Here is a 27,101-nt window from a genome sequence, read left to right as displayed (position 1 = left end):
GACTGAGGCTAGAATTTTATTGCAGAGGTTATGACGTCCACAGGGCTCCACAGGTGAAGAGCTAAAGAAGGAAGCACCCTCCATCCTACCCTCTTCCGCCTCACAGCTCTTCACAACAGCTCTGTGGGTCTCTTTAGCCTCTCGATGGAAACGCTCTCTGGAGCCAACCATGAAGACTCAGAGTTCACTGTTCCCTGATGTTCCTCCCTAACTTTACTGAGTCCTACCATCACCCCAGCAAAGAGAAGGGAATGGGGTTCTGGCCATTTTACAGGCAGGAAACTGAACGTTTCCTCTTTTCTTCTTGGACCCTCCAAATAGTATACACGAATGTGCATCTACCGCTTTTTCCTACCCAACCCGTACATTTTGTGTGCAGAGCCACCTGGATTGCTAGTGTTGCTACTCATGGGAGTTAACTCTCTTGACGATCGTAGGCAGAGACCCACACTCCAGATCGTCACCTAAGAAAGGATCCTAGGAGTCCACTGGCAAGTCCTGCGGGCTCTTACTAACAGGTGAAACAGGAGGTGCACTGAGCTGCCATGGCAGCTTCCCACTCTGGTCTCCCCAAGCCTTTGATCAGGGACCCTCCAAGACTCCACAGAGAGGGTACGGGGCTACCCCATGGGCCTGGCAACCGAGGGCAGGGTTATCATGAGGTCTCCTGGCATGAATTTCTATGATTTGGAAGCTTCTAAGCCCTTCTACCTCATGATTCTAGGGAGAAGAGGTGTGGGGTTAGGAGGAGACGCCCTACCATACCTCAACCTTTTCCTCTCAGTATGTATCCTCCAGGCCATGTAGTTTAAGATGACTGGTATCCTACAGGGTCTCAGCTCCTGCTCCCCGCTCCCCACATAAGAACGCAGGATATGGTGAGGCCAAAAAGTAACACAAACAGAGCCATGGATAGGGGAGTCATACCACTATATTCTCGCAGGCGGCCGGCCTAGGCACAAAAGCAAGCATCTGCCAGTACCTCAACGATGGGTCTTCCTTCACCCCAATCTCTCTGGCGGCCTGGCGAGACACAAGAATTGGGATCCACATGGTCTGGCATCCACCGACCGCTTCTCTGCCAACCAATCAACCAACAGACTAACCAACCAAGCAACCCCACTGGCTAACTACAATCCGTGCTTGCTAGCTCAGCCATGGCAGTTGTATCAGTGGCTAATTGGCTAACTGGTTAAAGCTGATGGCCAACTAGTTACAGCTGATGGCTATCTACTACCTGAGCCAGCACCTTTCCATGTGAGGCTGAGAGCCTGGAAACTGCTCTCTGGGACTCAATCCCCACACTCCACCCCTACAGGGTCTCTCCTCACAATCTACATGACAAGCGTCTTCCGCGAAGGGCCCTGTGTCAGGAACCCAGCTCACGAGAAAAAGTGTCAGTCCAAGTCAAGTAGAGTCCCAGGGGGTGTCCTTTGATATCCGCCCACTTTCTGGGCACAGGCATGGTTTCTCAGTGTACCATCAGCCTTTCTGGGCACAGCCAGACTTCCACGGCACAGCCACGGTTCTCAGGGCACTGTGCTGGAACAATAGTGGCTCACAACCAAGGTGCTTACATATTCTCACTGCGGCTGATTGAGACACAGGAAGTAAACATCCGCCTATACCCCAACAAGTGGTTTCTTGCACCACCGTCTCACTGTGCCAGGTGAGACACAGTAAGCAAACATCCGCCAGTTCCATTACATGGTGATACGTTCCCAAGCAAACAGTCAAGCGGTCCATCAAATCAGGGATGGAAGTCAATTTCCCATAGTCCACAGTTATTCACCAGGGCTATGCATTGGCCTCAGAATGTGTGCCCTCCCCACAGGGTGCCCTCCCCAAGTTCTCCCCAACCTGGGGATGAGGTACAACCTTGACCTCACCTGCATCTTCCACCGAGGACTCAGCAAGCATTTCCTCCTGGGACTACAAGTCTCGCATCTGATTGCCCCAGTAAGCACCGCCCAGCCCACACGGCCACAACCACCTTTGCTTTCTCTGGCCTATGCTGGTTAGAGAACCGTCCATGTCTCTCCACCCTCCACAGGAGTCTAGCTCTCTGGCAGCTACACAGCTTTTTCTATGCTGGTTGGAGAACCATCCATATCCTCCTACCCCTCCACGGGGGGTCCAACTCTTGAGAACAGTGGCTACTGAGTACCACACACAGTGTGGGGGCCACTTGTCTTCCTGCCCAGAGTCAGACATCATTCCTACCTGGCTGGAATCCTGCTCACCGCGCCAGGCATCCGAGTGGGTGGTGGCCCCAGGGTAAGATGTCCACAACTCTAGGAGCCCATGGCAGCAGCAGACCACCAAAAGAAAGATGACGCTTGCTTTGGCCAATAGGGCGATGTGCCATTCGGAGGCTTGAGAGGACCACAAATTCACCGAGGGGTCATGTTTCTCCCAGGCAGATCGGTTTCCTGTTCCCATCGCCGCTCCTCACCGCCTTCCTGAGATTGAGCGTTCATACGCACAAACTGCTCCACTGCCCTTTGGAGAGCTTTGGAAGGCACCATACCCTGCTCGCTGCACCATGTGTCATGCGGGGACTCTAGTCCTTCTGCCCACTTCCCGCATAAGAACGCAGGACATGGTGAGGCCGAAAAGGACCACCAACAGAGCCATGCATAGGAGAGTCATACCACTGTATTATTGCTGGCTGCTGGCAAGGGCACAATAGCAAACATCTGCCAGTACCCCAACGAGGGGTCTTCCTGCACCCCAATCTCGCTGGTGGCCTGGCGAGACACAGGAAGTAGGATCCACATGGTCTGCAATCCGCCGACCGCTTCTCTGCCTTCCTGCCAACCAACCAACCCCCACTTGCTAACTGCAATCCGCACTTGCCAGCTCAGCCACGGCAGTTATACCAGTGGCTAATGGCTAACTGCTTACAGCTGATGGCCAGCTAGTTACAGCTGACGGCATCTACTACCTGAGCCAGCACCTTTCCACGTGAGGCTGAGAGCCTGGAAACGGCTCTCTGGGACTCTGTCCCCACAAGTGGCGTGGGACTAGGAACATGTTACAGGTGAACCAGAGTAGGGACTCTTTAAAACGTTCGTTCATTGAAAAGGCCCCTTTTAGGGCTTCACGCTCCGTGGTCTATATCGTAAGCATATAAATAAACAAGACAGTCTTATGACATGTAGGACTTGACCTCCCATTACCATCTGTGCAGCATCTGGACCTTTGGTAGGAATTGAATGGGGAGAAATAAGCTGGAGTGGCCGACATGTTGCACCAGGCGTCGTGCACTAAAGGAGGTAAGACTCCCTCTCGCTTAGCTCACTGGCGCTGAGAGCACCAACTCCTCCCACCCTCTCGTGTATTGGCTCCCAGAGCTGCATGAATCAACCCTCACCCCATTCACAGGATGGCGAAGAGATGCTGAGACAGCCCCCACCTCTGCCAGGCAGTAGTCTCCCTCTCTGCCCATTGCTACACAGGGGCATCAAAATCATTGCATCTAAAAGCTCAATGGTCAATAGAAAGGGTCCTTCACCCGACAGAGAGTTGTTTTTGCACATCAAGTACATGTCCCTGTGTTTATAATAGGGCAAAGCCACCCCCAACCCCAACCTACACCCCACCCTAACAAATTCCTTTTTACTTAGTCAAACCCATGTTCCCTGCCAGGAAAAGGAGGCCAGCTCTTTAATTATACACATGTTTATATATTGTGTTAAAGTCCAATTAGTTATACACATGTCCATATGTATTTTTTTAAAAGTCCAATTTAGGTTTCTTTCCCAGTCTCTTTTTGCCATGTGGTCCGGAGCTGAAGCCAAAAAAGATCTGAAGCACCTACATCCACGTACAATGAGCACATATTGTTCTTCCACTGTGACCAAGGCAAAGGGACCCCTTTGGCTGCCCTGAGACCAGTGCTGTGACAATTCACAACACTGTAGCTACTTCCGGAGTACTCCTTCCACTTTACCATGAATTCCGTTCTGCACAGTTGTAAGGAAGCTGACCACAAGGTTTCCTTAAGTCCCACATCTTGCTTAGGGACCCAGCCGGCAGGGAAGGCCCTTCTTTCAAAGGACCTCTGACTGCAGGCTTCAATCCTCCCTTTGGGAATGCTTGTTAGATCTGAACAAAGTTTGTCCTGGTGATTTCTACCGTATTTCTGAACTTTGAAGCTGTGCTAATCATACCCAGGATCAACCACTAAAAGTTGATTAGTTAATCATTGTTAATCATTGATTAATGATGAGTGATGGAAATATGCCGTTGATTAGGCCTCAACTTGAATTGTGGATGCGAGTTCAGGAGAGGAAACAGTCAATATTGGATCTAAACGACTATAAATGTAACGTGTTACTAACATTGAACCTATAATAGCTATAGAACTGTGAGAACTGAATGTGGTTTTTACACCTTCTCAAAATCAGAAAAGTATCTTATATTAAAGAGTTATCCTGAAGCTGATACTCAAAGTAGTAACATAATTTATACATAAAATTTCAACCTTGGTTTTCAAAGAGCAAGATTTTTATGCCCATTTTTCAGAGAAAGAAACTATGTGAAATGAGAAGACAGATCCAGCTACAAAACCAGTGTTGAGCTGATGTGAGAAGCTGTGCAGCTAAATGCCGTTTTGAGAGCCAAGTGTGTCTCAGAAATTGGCGGGTTAGCATTATAGAGAAGGCCGATCTTCACGTCCCAGGATGGTCCCTCTTCAAGACACAAATCTCATTTTAAACAGTGCCTTATTTTATACATTTGAAAAAATAAATTCATATGTAAAGACATAATACATTCGTATTATAAAAGGGGAGATGGTGGTCACAAAGTGAACTGCAAAATTCATGGTGGCTTTAATTCTTCTCCAGAACATTAGTTTATCAAATGTCAAGACTTACTCCATTTGTTCTCAATATTATAGGGTCCTGAGGCTTTGAGAAAGGAGTGACAGGAGCAAAGAGCTAGTCGGCCTACTAAATAGCATGTGTCTTCTTCCCGACAAGGCTGCAGAGGCTAACTGAAACGTCACATTGCTTTTCTTTTGGTCGGGCTGCACCAAGTCAGTGTGGTAACCCTACATATTTTGTGATGGTCAGAAACTAAGTGACAATGTGTGGTATTGATTCACGATAATTGCTTTAAAATTATGCTTGGCAGACCAATGAGCTCAAAACCTGAATTCCAGGAGGGGTTATAATAATGACGGCGGAATGGCTGTGAATCATTCAAGAAACACTAGCAACAGAAAGGAGGCCAATGGTCAGGTCAACCAGTCTTTGTTTGGTGAATAAATTCCCGGCAATTCTCCGTCGCGTTTGCATTAGCCTCGTTTGTCTCTAAATACTTCCAAGGAGCCGTGTAGTTACTAATATTGTTGGGACCTAAGTCACAAGCACTTTGTTGGTTTTGGAGCAAAAACTGGAGCATGTGTCCTGTGCTTGTGATGCTCTGCCTGCCCTTCAGATTCATTCTGGGCCCTCAGGGGTGATCCCGACAGCTGGGACACTAGGTCTCCCTCAGGCTGGGTGGATTAAGGAAGTCCCCAGGAGGAGATCAGAGGGCAGCAGAGAGAGGTTGGGGTGTTTGTTCCCTGTCTTCCTCATTGTCCACCCTGGTTTGGCCATTTCTTCTGCCTGTGGCCATTGCTCCTGTCGGGCAGCCCCTCTGCTGTGGCTCCAGCTCCTGCTCGATTCTGGTCATTCTCCTCTGCCCTGTCCTTCAGGTCACAGGGCGATTACAGTTTCCCACTGTAGCGAGACCTTTGATACTTCCTCACTCCTTGTTGGAGTGACTAACCCTACCTACACCTCTGAAATAAACCCTTATTCATCTTTCTTCAGTTAAACTCTAATTTGATTGAGTCGACTGTTTTCTGCTAGGATCCTGTCTGTATGGGTCCTGCCGTCAAGACGTTCACCAGATAAGTCAGTAAACAGTGACTATTCACGGTGAGCAGCACTGTGATGAGAATTCTAGGTTTTGGCTTACTGGGTTAGAAGTCCACCAACAGAAGGAACAAAGTCAAAAATATAAAATGAAAATTATAGTAATCACCGACGCAAACACTTAGGAATCACTATAGTAAATCACTACTTCAAACTACTTTTATTTATTTAGAACCGATTATAGGCTACGAATTGTATGGGGGGTGGTAGAACTTAACATGGGAGAATGAGCTCAATTCAATGGAATTATAAACGATTAAATGTAAATAAAGTATAAAAGGAAGACTTGGAGTCACCGGGGGGATATATACACTCTATCCAATAATCACTCAGTCTATGAAATTGTTTGTAAGCTGGAAGATGATTTACATGCTGAGTAACAGACCATTTTCCATGCCTTTTTTCTAGTTCCTAAAGCAGTTCTGGGCTGTGAACAACTAAAGTGGGAGGATATGGTATTTGTAAGTTGCACAGCTGGTCCAGCATTGCAGGATTTGGTGCTTCCATCAAACACAAATTTTTCATCTGCTTTTCCATTTTCCTCAACTATACTGGAAAAGAGAAACAAACAAAGTAGCTGGAAAATGTCCCGAGGCACATGGGAAAGGAACCAGTTACTTCTGATTCTCCTCCTGTCTAAATATGAACTCACTCCTAACTTTCGGCCTAGCTAGATTCTGCCACCTGCAGCCCCTTTCTCAGTCCTGCAGAAGAAACCAACCCTCATGGTATCAAGAACCTTTCACGTATGCATTTATTTCAGAAACACTATTGGGCGTCTATTCTTGTGGGCTCTCTGCCAGCAGTTGGATATAGATGAATAGACTGATGCAGGACAAAGCACATCAGCAGAGCACTACAATATAACGTGGTGCACACAGTGAGAATCATACCCAGGTTACTGAGAGAGCAGAGAGGCACTGAGCTCCGAGGAGACATTTAGGGGAGTAAAGGCTAAACTGAAACCGAAAGGATGAGCGGATGTTTGCTAGGACAAGAGGACATGATGGAAGAATATTCTAGGAAGATGAATAGCAAGAGAAATCCAAGAAGCAAAAGAAACCCAAGCATAGTGGGTACCAGGGTATTCAAGCATTTAAGTTTGAGTGGGATGCGGGGTTCAGGGGGCCGTGGGACGTCAGCTAGCTGGTCACAAAGGGCCTTTGATTCGTGTTCATATCCTGGAGGCCAAATGCAGCCCTTGAATGACTTTTTAGTAAAGGAGCAACGTGGTCAGATTAACCGTCAAGATGCCTCACATGGGGACAGTGGGGAAAATAAGTCTGAGGGGAATCGGACAAGAGCAGGGTACATGGAATTTCCCAAAGTTCTCTTGTGAGTACTCGGAGGAAGATAATAGGATAGCAAAACTTCTCTTTCACTACTGACAATTTTCCAAAAATAAGGAAAATTAAGTCAGTCACACAGACTATGAGTTTGGTGAGTACTGAAGTCAACTTAACTTTACAAATGCAGTAAATCTAACTCTAAGAATATTGTGATTCCCAAAGTCTTACTGAGCTTGCCTCTAGTGAAAGATAACGGACTTAAGTCCATGGTATTTAGACCCGCAATCCTCTGTCTTGGTTTTTAGGGGGAATAAGTCAGTAGATAAATCCCCTTCTTCTTCAAGGAAAGGCAACATTAAGAAAGAGTTCCTGATCCAATGGGAATGAGGAGACTGCCTCAGTGAGACCTGAGCCCTGGCCCAGAGTCACCTGTGCTTGGACTTAATCCATCCTTTCAGGAGCTGGCCTCATCCTCCCACTCCCACATGAGCAGAAGCCCAAGCAGAGCTGGTCCAGAGTGCACAGGGCATTCAACCCCTCTCCACCCTACACATCCTATCCACCCTGGGATCGTGAGATATCCTGCTCTCAGGCCTGAAGTGAGAGAATGGGGTACAGGAAGGTCTGTGGCACTTCCTCCTTGGCTCTAAAATATTTTTGTATTTCAAGAACAGAAACAGAGAGTTCTCAATTTGGGCATTCCCCTAGCTGTGCTTGGAGGATTAGGATAGGTCAATCCAAAGCCATTCTATGCTGAGACATGTGGTCCATGGTTATTGCTGGAATTTAGACAGGAGATGAGGGAACACACCAGGGAGAACATCCTAGCAGGCAAGAGGGAGAGGGAAATGATTGATTCATATTTCGGTGGTAAAACCAAGCGCTCTTTATGATTTTACCGGATGTGGGGACTGGTGCAGAGGGAGGAGTCCAACATGATGCTCAGCTTTCCAGTTTGAGTGGATGGTGCTGCCACAAACTAAAGTGGAGAAGCGAGGAAGGAAATCAACTTTGAAGAAAATGAAGGGTTTTATTTTGGTCATGTTAGCTTGAGTTACCCATGGCACATCCAGGTGGTTATTCCCCTAGTTGGGCGTTAATCTATAAGGGTAAGGGCCAAATGCCAAGCAATTCTTAGGGCAAACTAGTACGGCACGGACTCTCGGGGATTTCCACTGTGTACATTTTGAAAATGAAAAACTATTCTTGGGTAAAGGTAGAGAGTCCTCATGTTAGAGGTCTCCTAAGTGAGGTGGGGAGATGTCAGGCAATGATTAGGTGTTTCCCCTTTAGGGACTCTTACTAGTCCCACAAACATTGCCTAATGTACCGCCATCAAAGGACCATGGCTGACCTTTTCTATGAAAGCCCTCAGTGTGGAGGCCGGGCGTTATTGAGCCTCTGCAATAGACCTCCAGGGTAGGGGAGTAGCCCAGTTTCTTCAATTTGCATTTACTACAATTAGAGTAAATAATTTGGATAACATGAGCTATTTCCCATGGTTTAGTCATTTAATAAAGCAACTGGAGGAAAGATGTGAGACTTCCCATCCTTTAAATAAGGTAAACCTCAGAATATGGGGAAGTTAGCTTTTTAAAAAAATGACAAATGTTATAATTTTTTGTGTTTGAGATGGACAACAGCCCTAATTCCGTTTCACTTCTGCCATATCACGCATCCTAGAAGCAGGTAGGTATGAAATAGGGCCCCCTGATAGTGCCAGGGCGAAGGTCCTAGAACACAGTCAGTCCTCTCTCTCTTTTTCTGAGTTAGTCTTTGGTCAAGCTGACTATCTTGAGAGTTTCTCATGAATTCAGCCAAGTGCTTCCCAGAACCTTGGTGGCTTTCTGGGGAGAGTCTATTTCCATGATTTTTATTTGCCAGAATGAAAGCATTAGCATGGGTCCTCTATTGTGCAAAAGTAAATTGTAAATGTTTTAGCAGCTTTTATTGCTAGGGAGGCACTCCACAATCTCCTTTCCCAAAGTAAAGACAAACCAAGTTTATGAGTATCTCAAGAGGCTTCTTTCTAATGTGAGCCTTTGGAAGTTAGAGCTAGGTGGGACATCAGGAAACAGGTGCTGAGAGTTTCGGCACAACCCCAGGAGGGCCGAATCAAGCTACTACATCAGGCTTTTGACTGATGTTATAATCCACAGTCAGAGTACAGTATTTACATTTTATGTTTGGTTTTTTAATTTTGTAGAAATATTTGTTTTGCAAATGGCTTTGCTGAATGAATAGTACTACATTTGGGGTGTGTCAGATTGTTCTGTAAGCATATGATTCTTTGCCAAAACTTGCATTGAAAGTTACAAAATGCTCGCAGTTTAAAACAGTTTTTTCCAAATGTGTAATTGCAAATTCAAGTAAACATTATTTTTAATTAAAATGTTGACTCGAATTTTAAGTGAGAGTCGTTCACTCGCAGTAGAGGAAAATAAACACAAATTTGAAATGAAATGTTTGACAACCAGAAAGAGCAGTTGCTAAGAACATCATGTCTCGCTGCCTCATTTGATTCGTTGGCTACTATGATGATGTATTTTGCATGCCGGAATCCTGACACAGCCAGAAATATATAATCCTCCTTTTTTTTTGAAATCATTAAGTAACACGTTTATTGGAATTGATACAGAGAGTTACACGTGTCTTTTTTTAAGAGAAAAATTACAAGATATTCAAGTTCTGAATTTTAGATAATCTTTCTACATTGGAGACATCAGGTTGTAAAAGTTTAGTGTTACCCCACAACACATTTGCTTTTAAAGTTTATAAGTTACCAGCTTTTCAGGGTATGAGTGTCCTGGGTCTTGCCACTTTGGTGTCTGAGTATAATCCGCTAATTCAATCACGCAATCAGCCAAGAGGATTTGCATAGTGTCCACTGGGCACACTATGTCCTACGTTGTACTGTTTTAAGAAAGAACTTGGAGCACAGACCCAATCTCCTGAAACTTTACCGGTAGAATGGCTTCAACTCTCGGGGAAGGCATCAGCCACTTCTCTGCAGCCCGTGGGCAACTGGTAATGTCAGAGAGTGTTGGAAAGAACTCCTGGGACCTGCTTTGGGTACCAGGGATTTTCACTTTCCTTCGTGAAGGGAATTCAACTGTGTGAGGAAGTGAGAAACAAAAAGAGGGACAAATATATGTGCATGAAGATGATAAATACTATAAGCTAGTTTATGAGGCCTCAGTTAGCTAATTATTACAGAAGAATATAAAAAATCTTAGTTATAAAGAGGAGTGAGAAATGAGAAAGGGAATGCTGGTAGAAAGAATGTTTGCTGCCTGGAGCTGATGTCATCGGGGCAAGGGCATTCCTGGGAAAGTGCTATACGTCCTTTTTCTTCCTCTAAGTAAAAATCATTTCATATCAATCTTGGTAACAGCTAAAGCCTGTTCTTTCCTGGATACGTGTGTGAGGAAGCTGACTTTTGAGATAAATTAATCATATACATGTTCATAAGGATGTAGCATTTTCAGCTTCATGAACTTGAACAATTTGATTAACATTTTGAGGCAAAAGCCAGCTATGCTGCCCTTATTACAATTCCCAGTAAGAGGAGGTCAGCTTCTTCAAAATACCAGCCTCTGGGCACTTGGTTCCTTCAACTGGGAGGATTTGGCCCCTCTCTTCTCGAGGCCTGCTCCAGCTCACCCTGGTCCCTGCCCTATTTAACACATTGCAAATTTAAGTGATATATTTATAGGTTTATCACTTTCTTATAATTGACCTCTTGCCACACACCATATGCTCTATAAGGGCAGAGACCATATCTGTTTCATTGACCACTGTGAGCTACGTGTTTACCTGATTCAGTGTTTGGTACAAGGTTGAAATGGGGGGAAAATGCCAAATGAATGAATACCCTTCAAGCATCATTTAAGTGATGAAATTCTAGGTTATTTTTTAAACAAGAAGCTGGGTTATCTCGTTTAATATTCCTCTAGCTCTTTCTTGCTCATTTATCCTTTGATTTAACATCCAAGAACTTAGTCTGACATTGCTTCCTGGCTTCATTGACTAGAAATGAAAACTACACAAAAACTATCCATGTTCTGATCTCTCCTTGGAATCAGCGTTTTCAGATGATTCGAAAAACTGTTCATTGGCACGTTTCCCGGTAAAATGGCAAAAGGTCTTCTGCTCACTATTTGGCCGTGACAAGCTCTGAACTGAGAAATGATTCCACGAAGCTTCATAATAAATATTAAGTATATAAAATTGTGACATATGTAACATTTATAAAAATAGAGTTTATAGGAAGCTCTATGCAAAAAGTGGAGTTCATTTCAAAACTGTGATCTGAGAATATACATGTTTATTCCTTAGATTTATTTATTTTGATGTATCCATATTTGTATATAACTTTAGATATGCTTATTTAAAATGTTTTGTAAAATATGAGATAAAAAACATAAACATTAATTTGTCTTACATATCTTTCTGGTTAAAAATGCTTCTGTGGGTCTATTTTTTTTTATTATTATTATTAATTAGGTCCTAGGGATCTAAGTATAGACATTGTGAATGGATGAGGAAAATGTCTCCAAATAATTCTTAGGTGGTGATTGTACATATATATTGTGCATTTATATGTACATGTACTATTATACATTTTTATGAACTGTGACTATTTATAAGTGCTTTGAGTATTGCCATAACTAAACTTAGCTGATATTTGAAAGTACTTCACAAAGGAATTCCATATACTTTTCAGGAATTTCACCTTTTTTCCCCACAAACCTAGATTAAACCTAGATCAACAAACTGGTAAAAGGAAAATCTTTCATCCCTTGGGTTCCAGCTACTTTTTATTGGGAAATATTCATTGTGCAAAAGTGTCTCAAAGTTACCTGGCTATTTTGCAATCTACCAAGCCAGAGCTGTCCAAGCTGCATTATATTCTTGTAGTGAAACCCTCATTTTCTGCTGTGCTCAACTTACCTGTTTTTCTTATGTTTTTATAAAGTATTCCATGTGTTTTTCAGTGGCTTTAATATTTTATCCATAGCCAATAAATTATCAAAAACCAAATGAATCTCCCTCTTAAAACAAAATATATCACTACAAAAACCTACTGTAAAATATTTAAACTTTATTAAGAATGTTTAATATATTATACATAGATAGATGTAAAGATAGTAATGCCCGTGGAATTGTACCAAATTAACATTTTTTTGTTAAATGGAGTGATTGCTAAGTAAACAGGGACTTAGGGTCTAACAATTCTACTTTTCTGAAGTGAACATTAGGATATATATTGTAATGTCATTCTAGCTGTCCTTTGATACTGAAGTAGTATTATAAAAGGCACATTTACTGAAATATTAATATAGGCTAGCAAATAGTCTCATGCACCCAGATAGTATACTCAGGTTAACCTAGTTACATAATGATGATTTTTAAAGTTAATCATTGAAATGTGCCCTTGAATTTCCTCATTTCTTTCCTCGTCTAATCAACGTGTACATGCAAATTTCAAAACCTAATTTCAAAACCTAATTCAAGTTAATCTATTAACTAGTGATTTATAAAAATATTTGCAATTGAATCCAAAAAAGAATGTTTACAACATGTTCAAGACCATCCTCAATTCAATTTACTGAAGTTATAATATTCAGTAAAATGAATATTACTTTAGGAAATACATATATCATATCTTTACATTCTAAACCTGCTCTAAGTGGTGGCAGCTGGTTAAAACTCATATTTTTAAAAACACTATTCTAACATAAAATTCCAAGTACATATTTTTTATGTAATGATAAAATATATCAGTACAACCTTAGAAAATGTATATTTAAAATTATAATACTGTTGACCCAAGACCCCTGCTAATTCCCAGGTGTTCATATGACTCTAAGTATTTATTTCATAAAGATTAGGTATCTTCACCATATCTTCTACTTCTGCTTATATTTATGAAATAGATCCAGGATCTCAGCAGACGTGAGTGTGAAAAGGGAAGCTCCAAGTCACCATCACACAACACGACCTCCTGTCACTGAGAATCTCAAAACGTCAGGACAGTTCGAATGCTGAAAGATAAACATGATCGTTTTACTGATTTCTGTCCGTACATTCCAAACAAGAACAGTTTAAGCAATTATCCTTCCTATCTGTTACGGGAGACTTAGGTACATTCTGCTGTTGGAAATCCTTCTGGACCTGAGGTCCTCACCAATTCATTTACTTTCTTTGGGGTCTTTGATAGGGGTATCACAGCTGATTCTTGAAGTCTCAGCATAGTTGCAACAGGTTGACAAGGGGGAAGGAATTTTCTGGCTGAAGGGAAAGCATGAATAAGGCTAGGAAGGTGTGCACGGAGAGTGTCATCCAGGGTGCTTAGGCTTCTGGGGGCCTAGGAGACTGTAGAAGTAGGTGAGACCTGCACCCTCCCTTTATCCCCAGAGCCTGGCACGGAGACTGCAGTAGAGTGGGTGCTAAGTTCTTAGCTGTGGAATGACTAGATACATTAATAAATGAATAGGAAGTCTTTCAAAACCATGCTAAGGCATTGACGCTTGGGGCAACTTGAGTTTTTGCAGTGTAGTGAAGGCCTGACTCCTAGGGTAAAATGCAGAAGGCGGGAGGTCTGTTCCCACACTACTGTGTTAACGTGTCCAGGGGAGACGATCGGACTGAACCAGGTGACGCTCAAGGGCAATGAGGTGGAGGCAAACTGGCGGAGACACTGGAGGCCGTGTCGTCGGGACTCAGCATCAGTTTGCATGTGGTGGGCAAGAGTGAAGTCAAACGTGACGCTCTGGTTTCTAGTCTATAAAAGCAGAATCCATGCATTATTCGCTGAGAGAAGATGTACTGATGGAAGAATTATTTGGGACAAATCACGCAAATGGACCTATGCAGGAAGTTGATGGAAATTGAAGAGCTTAGGTTTATAAAGATCAGTTTGGAAGTCACTGCATTAAGGTGATATTTGGAAGAAAATTCCTGAGGGCAGAATTTATGTTTCTTTGGACAATAATTAGTAAGTAACTATGTTTCAAACTGACCATATTAAATTATTAGTTCTGCTTAATTAGGTGAAGGTGTAGGGGGGTTCTGACAGTTTAACCCATTGTTTTCTCGTTTAAAAAGAGTTTGAATGTATGGTCATAATACAATGACCCAGTAGTCTAGACCAGATGTAGAGACAAGAGACAACATTGAAATAGCACTCAGGGGAAAATTTTGTGGGAATTTGGATGTCAGGTTAATACACAGTTAGGTCCTTTTGCTAATGAAACCTAAATCCTTGACACATAGTGAGTGAAACCTCATTTTGTCTTCCACCAGGCTTTCTGATGCTGTTCCAGACATCCATGGGCCAGCATTGAAGTTGACATTGCTGTGCAGTCTTCATACTCTACCTCTACTTTTCCTAACCCTCAGCAGCAACGAGAATAGTGACAAGAATGGCCATGTTTGCCTGGAGCCTACAGCTCCGTCAGAGGAGTTCGGGGCGTGGTGAAAAGAGCTCAGCTTTGCACTGAATTCACATTCCAGTGCTGCCCCTACAAAGCCTGGCAAGTTATCTTTTTGTGTCTCACAATCTTAGTTTGTGCAACTTGAAATGGTAAAAATAATAATGCCTGGCCTGCAAGAATCAGAAGAAAGCACATGTGGAAAAGCACTTATAAGACTCTAAAATGAGGAACTTTTGTGGTATTACTTAAAGAAGTTATGATGAAATAAAGAATAGCCAAGATGAAATCAATCCAGTGTAGAAAACCAAAGCCCAGAGGAGTTTTAAAAACTGGTTAATACAAGACAATGATATACTAAGTCTATGAAGAAGAAGTAATCAGCCATATCAGTCTTGCTAGTCATGTGCTGTATAATGAGGTTTCAGTCAATGAGGGACCACATCTGTGACAGTGGTCCCCTAAGATTCTAATGAAGCTGAATTTCCTGTGAGAAATAGAAAGATATGTGGTTCAGGAGGAATTTTTTTTCTCTGACAGGATCAATATATGTGAGGCTTAGCAATAGATTCCCTCTCACCCCCAGCACCTCAATTTTCAGTGCACAGATTACACCCCAGTCAGCCACTAGCCTGTTTCAGCACAGAGGAGCCTGTCCCCCCAGTACCACATATTCAGAGGGCGCTACAGCCCTCCCACATGGTCTGCAAGAGAACATGGCTGTACGTGCTTTGTTGAGGAGCTAAGATCCTGCACAAAGACACAGGACCACAGGAGGTACCTTAAGAAGTAGTAAGTGTCACTGTCATTTTAGTAAAAGCTTTCTGTGGTAGTATGGATCCAGCCTGTCTCTGTACTTTGGAAATATTTTCAGGTTGCAATCATGTAAACCATAGATAAGTTTTATTTCTTCCATCAATTTAATGCCAGAGAGATCCCTTTGTGCCAGACAGGGTCAATGGAACCAAAAACAAATTTCCAAAGTCAAAATATTGAGTCCTCAGTTTTATACCTTCTCCCCGTCAAATAACAGAGTTCCTTAATCGGACCACTTCTCCAACATGCAATAGCCAAAACCACATTGCCATGACAATCCCATGTTCCTTTCCCTCTCCATCTTGATTTCTTATTCCTACTGATTCTCAGGCCACCGTTCACTCCTTCTTGACAATCACTGTTATAGTGATCAACACCTTATACAGCTTCTCCTCAATATTTCCAATCAATCCAGCCCACACCCTTGTTCATAAAGCAGCACTGACAGCTTCGATGTTCTACCTTGTCAGAAGGAAGCAGGCAGAGGGCTTATGGGACAGTGTTTATAAGTCTACAGCAGTGGACAGTTATGTCCTAGGCCTTCGTATTTACTCACCCTCATTCACTGACGCCCTGAGCAACTTCCAGTCCTATCAGTTCCATTCATGGTAAGTGCCCTGTACCGGTGTACCATTTTTTATCTTTTATATTATAGTTTTACTGTACCTTTCCCATGTTTAGATACACAAATACTTGCCATTGTGTAATAATTGCCTACAGTATCCAGTAAAGTAACATGCTGTAGAGGTTTGCAGCCTAGGAGCAATAGGCTAGATCATACATCCTGGGTGCGAACTAGGTTATACTATCTAGGTTTGCATAAGTGCACTCTACGATGTTTGCACAACAACATTGCCTAACGATGCATTTCTCAGAACATATCCCCATTGTTAAGCAATACATGACTATAATAACAAATAAAATATGAAACAGATGGCTGTATTTATAAATATTAACTTTTACAAATAACCTGTGGGGAAGAGATAAGATCAACATAAAAAACATACCTTTGTCCTGAATACAGCAGTTCAAATCTTTCATTGATTTTTTTTTTAAGATAAAACAGGTGTTATCTTTTTTTTTTTTTTTTTTTTTTTTTTTTTAAGATAAAATGAGTGTTATCAACTGCTCCAGGTCAAATTTTCTTCCCAGATAATTCGTCACTATTTTTGGAACATCATCTCTGCTCTTCCAACATGTAATAAGTACATATTTTCTCTTTAGACTTTACTAAGTACATTTTATATTTTACTGTATTTGTTCCTTCTGTCTCCTGTATTTTTACCTGTTCCCCATATGGGACTATGCTCAATAGCACACAAATAAACTATTCTCCCATCTTAAGAACAAAAGCAAAAAATCAAACCCACAAAAACTAGAAGATGACATAAAAACAGCCAAAATGAAATCAATCCTGTGTAGAGAACCAAAGCACAAAGGATTTATAACAGTTGCTTACTGTAAGACAATGATATATTACGTCTATGAAAAACAAATCAGCTATTTCAAGCTTACTAGGTTAAAGAATCAGAAATAAAATATGGAAGATGTGGGTGGTGCATTTATAAATATTAAATTTTAAAAGTAACCTGTGGGGAGGAGACAACATCACCATAAAAAAAAAAAAAAAAAACACAAAACAGGTACCTTTGCCCTGAATAGAGCAGTTCAAATCCTTCTTGGATATTTCTAAAAGGTAAAACATGGGTGATCAACGGGTCCAGGTCAAATTTCTTTGCCAGGAAATCAGTCACTAGCTTTGGAACATCATCTCTGCTTCTCCAACCTGTAAATAAGCATATATTTCTTTTCAGATTTCATTTAATGATCTTTATATTATATTTGCTCCTTCTCTCCCTGCATTTTTATCTTTGCCCCGTATGGGACTATTCTCAACAGCACACAAATAAGCTATATTTCTCCCACTTTAAGAAGCAAAGGCAAAACAAAAACAAAAAACCCTACAAAAACATTTTTTGCCCCCCACATCTCCGTTGAGTTGCCCCGTATCTCTGTTCCTTTTACAGAATAACTTCTTTGCAGAAAAAATCATCTCCAATTTACTCTTTCCAGTTTCACTTCCTTTCCTGCCAATCTCTCCTGAGCGCACTCAGCACTCTGCTGCTACAGCGCTTGTCAAGGTCACCCATGACACAGGCAATGCTCCATGCAAGGCCAAAGCTTGTTCTCTTTCCACAACATTATCTGGGGCACAAGAGCAAGAGGCGGTTGGATCCAAATACAGTTCTTTAGAGCAGGCTCCTTAGAGGAAGTAAGATTGAACTGAGGAACAAACAATAAGAGATATAAGCTGAGCCTCCTCCCTTAGAATACTCATGTGATGTGAGAGGATTACTTGGGAATATTAGAAATAAAATTCAGTTATTCAGCAAATATCTATTGGGTATACACCAGTACCAGGCACCATGTAAGAGGCTGGGAACGTAGCAGAGGCAAAACAGAGGAACTCCCTGCTCTCAGGAAGCATGAGCATCCTCTCATTTTAGTGCCGAGAAACTGACACTAAACAAGCAAATGCAGAGCACATCACCCAGTGACATTACAAGGGAGAAAAAGTAAAGCAGACTCAGGGCGATAGGCAGAGCCAGGGGACAGTTGGGGAGAGGGGCAGGGAAACTATTTTGTAAAGCTCAGGGCGAGGCCTGCCAGAGAAGGTGACATTTCGGCAAAAACAAAGGAACTAGCCAGGAATCTTGGGAAAGAATATTTTACAGAGAGGGATGAGTAAAAGCAACGGCATTGAGGTGGAGTGTTTGCAAGTGAGACCAGCGAGGCCAGCGTGGCTGGGGTGGAGAGAAACAGAAGAGCAGTAACTAGGGTCAGAGGGCCGGATCACATGGGGACTTCTGCCATTGCATGTTTTGCGATTTTCTTCCGAGTGCGAAAGGAAGCCATTAGAGGGTTTTCAGAAGGACCTGACCGGACCTGACTTCCATTTTAACAGTCTCACTCTGGCTGCTCTGTGGGCAGTGTTGTATATGGGGGAAGGTGAAGAGCAGGGAGGCCACTTAAGAAGTTCCTATACTACCGTTAGGAGATGATGGTGGCTTGGAGAAGTGACGGTGCTGGTGAGAAGTGGTCAGATCCTGGGTGTACCTTGAAGACAGAGCCAACATATTGTAGGATTTGCTACAATATGCGTCGTGTGAGAGAGAGGGGGTAATCCAAGGTTTGGGGCCTGATCGACAGGAATGATGGAGCCATCATTACTGAGATGGAAAGATGGTGGGAGGAGTAGATGGAGCGTTAGGGTGCAAGTGGTGCAATCAGGAGTGGTTTAGGGCAGGTTAAGTTTGCGTGTCTATAAATATTCAAGTGGAGATGTCAGGTAGACAATTGGATATATGAGTATGTAGCTGAGGTGGGCGTCTAAGCTGAAGATATAAATTTAAGGGTTATAAACAGGGTGTATTTAAAGCCATGCGACCAGAGGGGATTACATGGGAAGTGCATGGAAACGAAGAGCACGTCTGAGGACTGAGCCCTAGGACATAACAAAGTTGGGGGTCTCAGGATGCAGAGGATGCAGCACATTCCTGGAAGGAGTGACCGCTGACATAAGACAAGAAGAAACAGAACAAGAACAACAAACAACAAAGTAAAATCAAGAAGGCAAGTGAAGACAGTGTTTGACAAAAAGGGAGCCACCAGCTGTATCAAATCCTGCTGATACTTCACATAAGACCAGGACTGAGAATTGACCATCGTCTACGTCAGTTATTCTGGTGTGAGTCTCAGTTGTCCCTATAAAATGCAACAATCCCTTTTTGTTCGTTTATTTTGGCTTTGGGTCCAGAACTCTTCTGCTGATGCTATTGTGAGTTGAATAAATTCTATTTTTCGTTCTTGCGTATATTGAGAATGGATTAAATCAGCATAAAATCATCCCCACAGAGATACTGCTTATGCCTCTCAGTCAGGCGTTGGAGGAACTTGAGTTGCAAATGCTGATATTAAACATGTGCCCACAGTTATTGACCCTAAATAAAGGTGAGGAGTGGGCAATCATCTTTTGTGTCACTGCGCTCAGTCTCATGTTAGATCTCTTCATACCCATCCTTGGAAGAAAGACCCGTAAGGGATGTATGAGACGATAGGCTTCTCTTACTTGTCAAAGCAACAGAGTTAAAGCCAGCAGCCCTGGGCTTTGCCTTCCTTACCTCCAAAAATGCATCCCTTCCACATGCGTCCAGTGAAGAGTAGCATAGGATTGTAGGTGAGCATATCGGCGGATGGAGGCGTGCCAACCACCACGCTGGTCCCATAGTTCATATGGCAGGATGCGAGGGCATCAACCTGAGTTTAAAATGAAGGTGACTATTTGTTTAGGTCTCATAATATTTCTTGGGCTTATAAATGCCCTACATACTATCAGAGCTCCAATAGTTGACATTTCTAATTCATGACACTAAATTAGTCCTTTTGTTTTCTGCTTGTATTTAAAAATTTTCAACACAACTCTTGTCTGAGTTTAACTCTTTGATACCTTAGCCCTTTAGGCAGCAAACAGAAATTACTATAGTAAGTGTTCATGGCATTTTCAGTGTGCCATGGATCAAAATGCAGGGGGAAATTCCTGTGATACTTTCAAATTAATATCTGAAAAGATAAGCTTACGAAGGTCACTTGAACTAAATTAAATTGAATTAACTATACTAAATCAATTAAGCTAGTTTTTTTTGTAAGTTTAGCTTGAAAATTAACTAAAATACTAAAATTAAAGATACAGTAGTCTCTTTTTTTTATAGGTTATCTCTGAGGCTAACCTCACATTTTCTGGTCATTCACCCATCCATTGTTTCATTAATAGTTTTTGAATAGTTGCTAGATTGTAGCAATAAATGTTGGCATTTTTCATTGATCATTTATCAATGTATCATCTGGAAATTAACAGACCATAAAAATATATCCAATATTGCACACTGGCTTACAAACATACAACCTAGAATGCTATTTGTTTGTGTAGAATAATTCTTCCTGGCACTAAGAAAGGAGGATGACAACAACGGTAAATTGAAGACTAATTTTTCATAAATTACCAAAACTATTAAAGTGAATTGAATCTACTATTCTACATGACCATGGTTGACTGTGTCCCATACTTCCAAGTCTCCTGACCCTAGTCCACGTGGGGCTTTCTTACCCCCGAGCTCGGGACCTGTTTCTCAGATCTCCATGGAGGTCTGGTGCTGCTGGCTGCCACAATGGAGGCATGTTTGAGAAAGCTGAAGGCACCTAGTCTAAGGAAATTCTGGTGAGAGAAAACAAAGCTCGGGTGTCAAGAGTGAGAAGTTGGATATATCATGGATTTGGGGGAAGAGAATGCCAAATTTGGAATAGTCCCTTTTCCACACGGATCTCCTCATCTCTCCTCAGGGAGTCATTTTGTGCTGTTTGGCTTGCTAAGGTATAAGAGATGGAATTACCTTTGCCAAGAAATCCACATACACAAAGAAGAGAACCCAAAAACTTGTTTAGATGGTTGACTACTTTGCACTCTGGTCATATGAGAGTGGTGTGATGTCATGTGATACTTCACTTTGGTCACGCAAACCTGATCATTAGCTTTTGACTTTTTACGCACAATTTCTTTGAGGTTACCAGTTTTTGCCTAACGGGTATTTCCATAGTTGGTTTAATTAAGCTATGGAGAATGAGTTTTACCCTGTGCCATCAAATAGGTTTGGGATCGTGTGGCTCCCCTAATCTTGGCTCTTACCATCGTGTCAAGACGCCCAATAACTTCAAAACAGTAGCCCACATTGTTGCCTGTCATTTCTGACAGCATCTCACTGATGGGCTTGGTAAAGTCCTTGGGGCTGATGCACTCGGTGGCTCCTACAGCCATGGCCTTCTCAAATTTGTTTTTGTTGAGGTCAATTCCAATGATCCTGGCTGCACCAGCTGATTTCATAATGACTGAAAGGCCAAATCCTCCCAGGCCAAAGACAGCACAAGTGGAACCAGGGGTGACCTGTAGAAAGTCGTCTTGTATCCAACTCCCTATCTGACATTTCCATTTGGATGTCTCAAAGGTAGCTCAAGCTGAATATGTATAAAAACTGAATTCTTAGTTTTTCATACCCCCAGCCCCTCAGATAATGTTTATGGCCACTCCAATTTTCTTCATCTTTGATCTTCCCTCTCCATCACCTTATATGCAATCTAGCAGCAAGTCCTGTTAACTTCACCTACAAGGTATATTTTAAATTTCTCCAGGAGCAAACTTCCGGTTGTCTTCTCCCAGTGGTGTCTCATGGACAGAACTTAATTCTCCCAGGAACAATGTGTAACAGCACATGTATGTCAACCAGGGACATTCACTCAAGTCTTGGTGTCCAGGGTTTCTACTGGGGAACCTACACATACGGAACTCACATGGCTGACCTCAACTACTCAGACCCCAGCACCACCAGCAGTTAAGCTGATGGCTCAAAGCTCCAGGCATTCAAAACTAGGCATCCACCATAAACCACATTGTTAGCATAAATGATCTGACATAGCACAAGTTCTCAGGTTTACAGAGACACTCATATCAGGCAGGAAATGCCAAAGATTCAAAAGTTATCTCCCAGGAGCTGATCAAGGGCCAGTGCTGAAGACCTTTGGAATGGTGAAACAGATTTTTATTAAAGAACACGAAGGGGGTCAGAACAATGAAGAAAAACAATAGCAAACAGTAGAACTTTATGATATTTTAAATTAATAAAATATTTTTAAAAGACCTGTATGTAACACTTTTCTTCCACAATAATGATATGGGTAATTTACTATAGATATTAATTCCCAGCTCCCATTTCCTAGAACAGGAAGGTTGGGAAAGGGAGAGAAGTGGTTGGTTTGTTGTTATTGTTGTTGTTTTTGGTTTTTGTTTTTATCCTGCTAGAGGAAACATCTGAAGTTAGCAGAGACTAGGGCCATGATGCACCTAAAGACTCAGAGGCAGGGTGACAGGAGGGTGGAGAAACTATCACTTTACAGATGGGTGACTAGGAACTAGGGTGAATTGTTTAGTTGTACAGTTCCTTAATGGTTAAAAATATCACACTTCCTGGCCACCACAGTCTAAGGCTTACTAGAGGTTAAATAAGGAAGCTTCATAGTGCATAAAGGAGACTTGTTTCATACCTTATTGGAGCTTCTAGTCTAATAAGACTAAAGATATAATGAGACTTTGAAACTGGAGGCATATATTATTAATGAAGCAATCATGTTCCCTTGAATAATGGAAGAGATTTCTGCCTAGATGGAGTAGACAGAAGAACAATAACTTCTCTGAGCAAGCAGGGGATCTTTAAATTGAGAGCGATGTTAAGGAAACAACCACACAAGGGCCTGAGAAATGAATGTTCCAGACACTCAGAATAGCATGTGTAAATGCCTGTATGCAGGAACAGCTTGAGATCTGAGGATCCTAAAAGAGGCAGGTGTGGCTGGATCATAGTGGGAAAGAGGAGACTGTTCCAAGGATGGAAACTACTGAAGGATTTTGGGTGAAAAAAAAATGTAATGTAGTGCACTTTATGTTTTATAAAATTACTTTGGCTTGTAAATGGAGAATTACTAGAGATGGTCAAGAAGAGTAATGAGGTCAACAGAAGGGAGGCCATTGCATCTGTCCTGTCAAGATGAAATGTGTCCCCACCCCCAAATTCATATGTGGAGTCTTAAACCCCATTACCTCAGAATATGATCTTATTTGGAGATAATCGAGTTAAAATAAGGTCATTAGGATGGGTCCTAAGCTAGTATCACTGGTGTCCTTATAAAAAAGGGGAATTTGGACACAAAAACTGGAATAGATATAACACGATGTGAAGAGACACAGGGAGAAGACAGCCAAGGAGAGATGCCTGGAACAGATCCCTCACTCAAGGCCCTAAGAAGGAACCCGCTTGGCCAGGACCTTAACCCGAGGCTTCTATTCTCCAGAATGTGAGAAAATTAAATTCCCATTAAGCAACCCAGTCTATGGTACTTTGCTATGACAACCATAGCAAACTAACACACCAGCATTGATATTTATTTTGTGAAAGAAAAAAAGATGAGTTTTAGACCGAAATTCTAGAACCTAAAATTTAGAAATGAACCTGAAGGAAATGTAGAGGAAACAAAATTAAATCTAGACATTTTATTTTCACTTATTTAGAAATAAAGTTTCCAATCTGAAATTTCATTTTTCTTCCAGTTGATTTGGCATTGTGAGGAAAAAGCCTGCATGTGAAATTTATTTTCAATTTTTTTTTTTAATCTTGAGGATTCTAAGAAAAATCATTAAATTTTTTCCCCCTTCTTCCTCCTCTCCCCGCTGCACTCCAGTTCAAGCCTTTGTTTCTCAGTCTAGTTGTGTAGCACACAGCTCCCTGGCCCATGCTGGTGTTATGAGCCTTGTGCTCCCCCAGCCGCCAACCTCCCCGCTGCCAGCCTCCGGCTGCCCAGCTCCAGGGAGAGTTGTTGTTCACAATCTCTGCTGTAAGGGCGCAGCTCACTGGCCCATGTGGGAATCCAACCAGTAACCTCGGTGTTAGGAGCACGGTGCTCCAACCACCTTAGCCATCGGGCTGTCCCCCAATTTCTTTTTTAAAAAGAGGAAACTAGCTCGTCCTGCTTCTTACCTTGTCAGTTTTAATAGCAGCCCCATATCTAGTGGAGAACCCACATCCAATTAAACAGACTTTCTCAGGAGGAGCTGCAGCATCAATCTTAGCAAGGGCAAATTCATCCACCACTGTGTATTCAGTAAAAGTACTGGTGCCCATGAAGTGATAGACTGGTTTGCCCTTGCATGTAAACCTGGTAGTGCCTTCATCCAGTACTCCACGACCAGTAATGCTATTTGACACATCAAACACACATATTAAGTCAATTCAAAAATCAGCGTTAGATTTAAAAACAATTTAAATGGCAGTAGACTAAAAATGACTCAAACCTACTTGTTTCTATTTCAGTTTTCCATCTGGGTTGCAGCAAGCATTGCATTCTCTATACTGAGGTAGAAAGAGGTGATGAATTTGTCACCTAGGGGGAAAACATCCTGATATAAGATGTCAGTCATTAACATTAAAATATGAAATAAGGGGTGGCCAGTTAGCTCAGATGGTTAGAGTGTGAGCTCCTAACAACAGGATTGCTGGTTCTATCCCCACATGGGCCACTGTGAGCTGTGCCCTCCACAACTAGATTGAAACAACTACTTGACTTGGAGATGATGGGTCCTGGAAAAACACACACAAAAAAATAAAAGTTTAAAAAAATATATGAAATAAACAAATGTGATTCGAGTCCATGTCAATGCAAGAATTTCTTTAAAATATTCCAAATTTTATGACCATAGGTTTGCTTGCTTAAAAGGTGAAGAATGTAAAATTAAACTTCGCTCTGCATCGTCCCTTCTCCTTGTACCCTTTTATCCTCTTAAATTGTGTTAAGACTCTCTCAAATAATTCATAGTTATGCTGTTTCCTTTGATAGGATAATCAAACTCTACATATCTCAAACTTGTGACTTGACATCTGCATACCTGGTTTCACCATATGCGATGCTCTCCAAAACCTGAGTTGCTTCATGTCTCAATAACTGGAAACTTAGCCACCATTGTTCCTTTTTAATCACATGGTCATCTGAGCAAAAGATTCCTCTGGCTAAAATCTGTGTTCAAAGACAAGAATATTGCACCAACCAGCACACTGGTCATGTTAGAGTTGGAAGGATATTTAACTCGCTATTGGAAAGATAATTGTTTATTTAGTATGATTGCCTAATAGTGTTGACTCATAGAAGATTCCAAGTCTAACATTAACCATGAGACAAGATCCCTCTCATCATGAGATTTACAATATTACTACCTCTGGCCCTACTTTGAATCTCGTGCCTTTCTGGAGTAAATTGTTGCTCTTTGGAAGCTACCAGAATGCAGATGTTACCATGTGGCTGGCACAAAAGTAGATTTTTTACAGCCAGGCCCTCCTAGGACTCTTGTAATGAAAGTAAAGGGAATGGCGTGCAAGAAGGTAACTGAGGAGCAAAATCTTACTGTTACCACAGTGCTCAGGTAACTGAAGAAGGTCAAAGACAGAGTGGCAGCAACGCTTACTCAACAACCTGGTGTCCAAACCAACAGTTAGGCTCTGTCCAAAGGAATGGGGAAAAACACTCCAGGAAGTTGGCATTTCTCCAGGCACAAATGAGTTCCTCATTGTTTGTGAAAAGTAGTCATAATACCATCTGACTGCCAGAAGATTTTAAAAGAAGTCATTAGTCTTGATGACTAGCCATTTTTTTTAAATCAGAACCATAAAAAATACAACAAATAAAAGTTTTAATAGCGTACATTAGTAGTGTTGTTTTTAATGGATAATTAAGTCATTAACTACATATCCAATATAACAAGATCTTTAACAATAAACAAGAACCAGTATTTAGGAATCCAAAATTTAGAAGCCATCTCCTTATTAAGAATCCAATCTTACAGCAATGATATATGAAGTCTGACAATTATGTTCATGAACTTGTTGCAATGATGTTGCTAACCTTTTTTTGATATCAGAGGGATTATTCATTATGAATTTGTACCAACTGGACAAACAGTTAACCACGTTTACTATTTGGAAGTGCTGAAAAGGCTGCAAGAAAAAGTTAGACAATCTAAACTTTTCACCAACAATTCATGGCTCTTGCATCACGACAATGCACCAGCTCACGTGGCACTGTCTGTGAGGGAGTTTTTAGCCAGGAAACAAATAACTGTATTGGAACACCCTCCCTACTCACCTAATCTGGCCCCCAATGACTTCTTTCTGTACCCAAAGACAAAGGAAAGATTGAAAGGAAGACATTTTGATGACATTCAGGACATCAAAGGTAATAGGATGACAGCTCTGACAGCCATTCCAGAAAGAGTTCCAAAATTGCTTTGAAGGGTAGACTAGGTGCTGGCATTGGTGCATAACTTCCCAAAGGGAGTACTTCTAAGGTGACTGTAATGATATTCAGCAATGAGGTGTGTAGCAGCTTTTCTAGGATGAGTTCACAAACTTAGTTGTCAGATCTCGTACTTAATATAAGTGTGATAACATTTTAGGCATATTCATTCTAAGGCTGTTTACTGTAATATGAATTTCTTTGGTCAGGCAATTTCTATTTCTTAAATGGAAAAGGATTTCTTCCATTTCCATAACACAGCTGCTTTACATTTAATAGCCTAAAAACTGTTGAGGGTTGTAATGGGTCCTAATTATATCTTCATAAATACAGACTCCCCAAATAATAAAAATTGGACAAAAGATTTCATGTAATATTCTAATTTTTCCATGATGATTTTTATCGAAAACTAAAATTGTAATCTTTAGAGACTATCTTGTGTGCACCCATGTTAGATACATGAGAAATGCAGCCCGAATGATTGATCCATGGTCATATAACACATGAGAAGCAGGGCTGGACTAGATCTGAATTACATCCTTTCCAGCCCTTTGCTTTTTTTGCTTGTGGTCACATAATATTTCACTAAACTAGGTTCTTGTACTAGAAATTATCAAAACTGTTGTCTTTGTATCACTATCTACAGGGCAAATTTATAAAACAGAATTGTATTTGCTGATTTGTGTACA

The 27,101-nt window shown here is 41.8% G+C and overlaps 1 protein-coding gene across 1 annotated transcript; it reads right to left on the bottom strand.

The window, feature by feature from the left end:
* Nucleotides 1-6,264: 6,264 nt before the first annotated feature.
* LOC117022100 (all-trans-retinol dehydrogenase [NAD(+)] ADH7-like) lies at nt 6,265-25,176 on the bottom strand. The gene is made up of 6 exons (XM_033105761.1): nt 25,013-25,176; nt 24,426-24,510; nt 24,108-24,324; nt 19,653-19,788; nt 17,119-17,257; nt 6,265-6,481 (listed from the first exon to the last, which is right to left on the bottom strand). Exons 3-6 carry the CDS (start codon nt 24,249-24,251, stop codon nt 6,265-6,267), a joined length of 636 nt encoding a protein of 211 aa, XP_032961652.1. The 5' UTR covers nt 24,252-24,324; nt 24,426-24,510; nt 25,013-25,176.
* Nucleotides 25,177-27,101: the final 1,925 nt, after the last annotated feature.

The sequence above is a fragment of the Rhinolophus ferrumequinum genome, chromosome 5, assembly GCF_004115265.2.
Source record: "Rhinolophus ferrumequinum isolate MPI-CBG mRhiFer1 chromosome 5, mRhiFer1_v1.p, whole genome shotgun sequence".
NCBI classification, from domain to species: domain Eukaryota; kingdom Metazoa; phylum Chordata; class Mammalia; order Chiroptera; family Rhinolophidae; genus Rhinolophus; species Rhinolophus ferrumequinum.
Note: the sequence above shows the minus strand (reverse complement) of the source record. Positions and strands in the feature narration are given on the sequence as shown.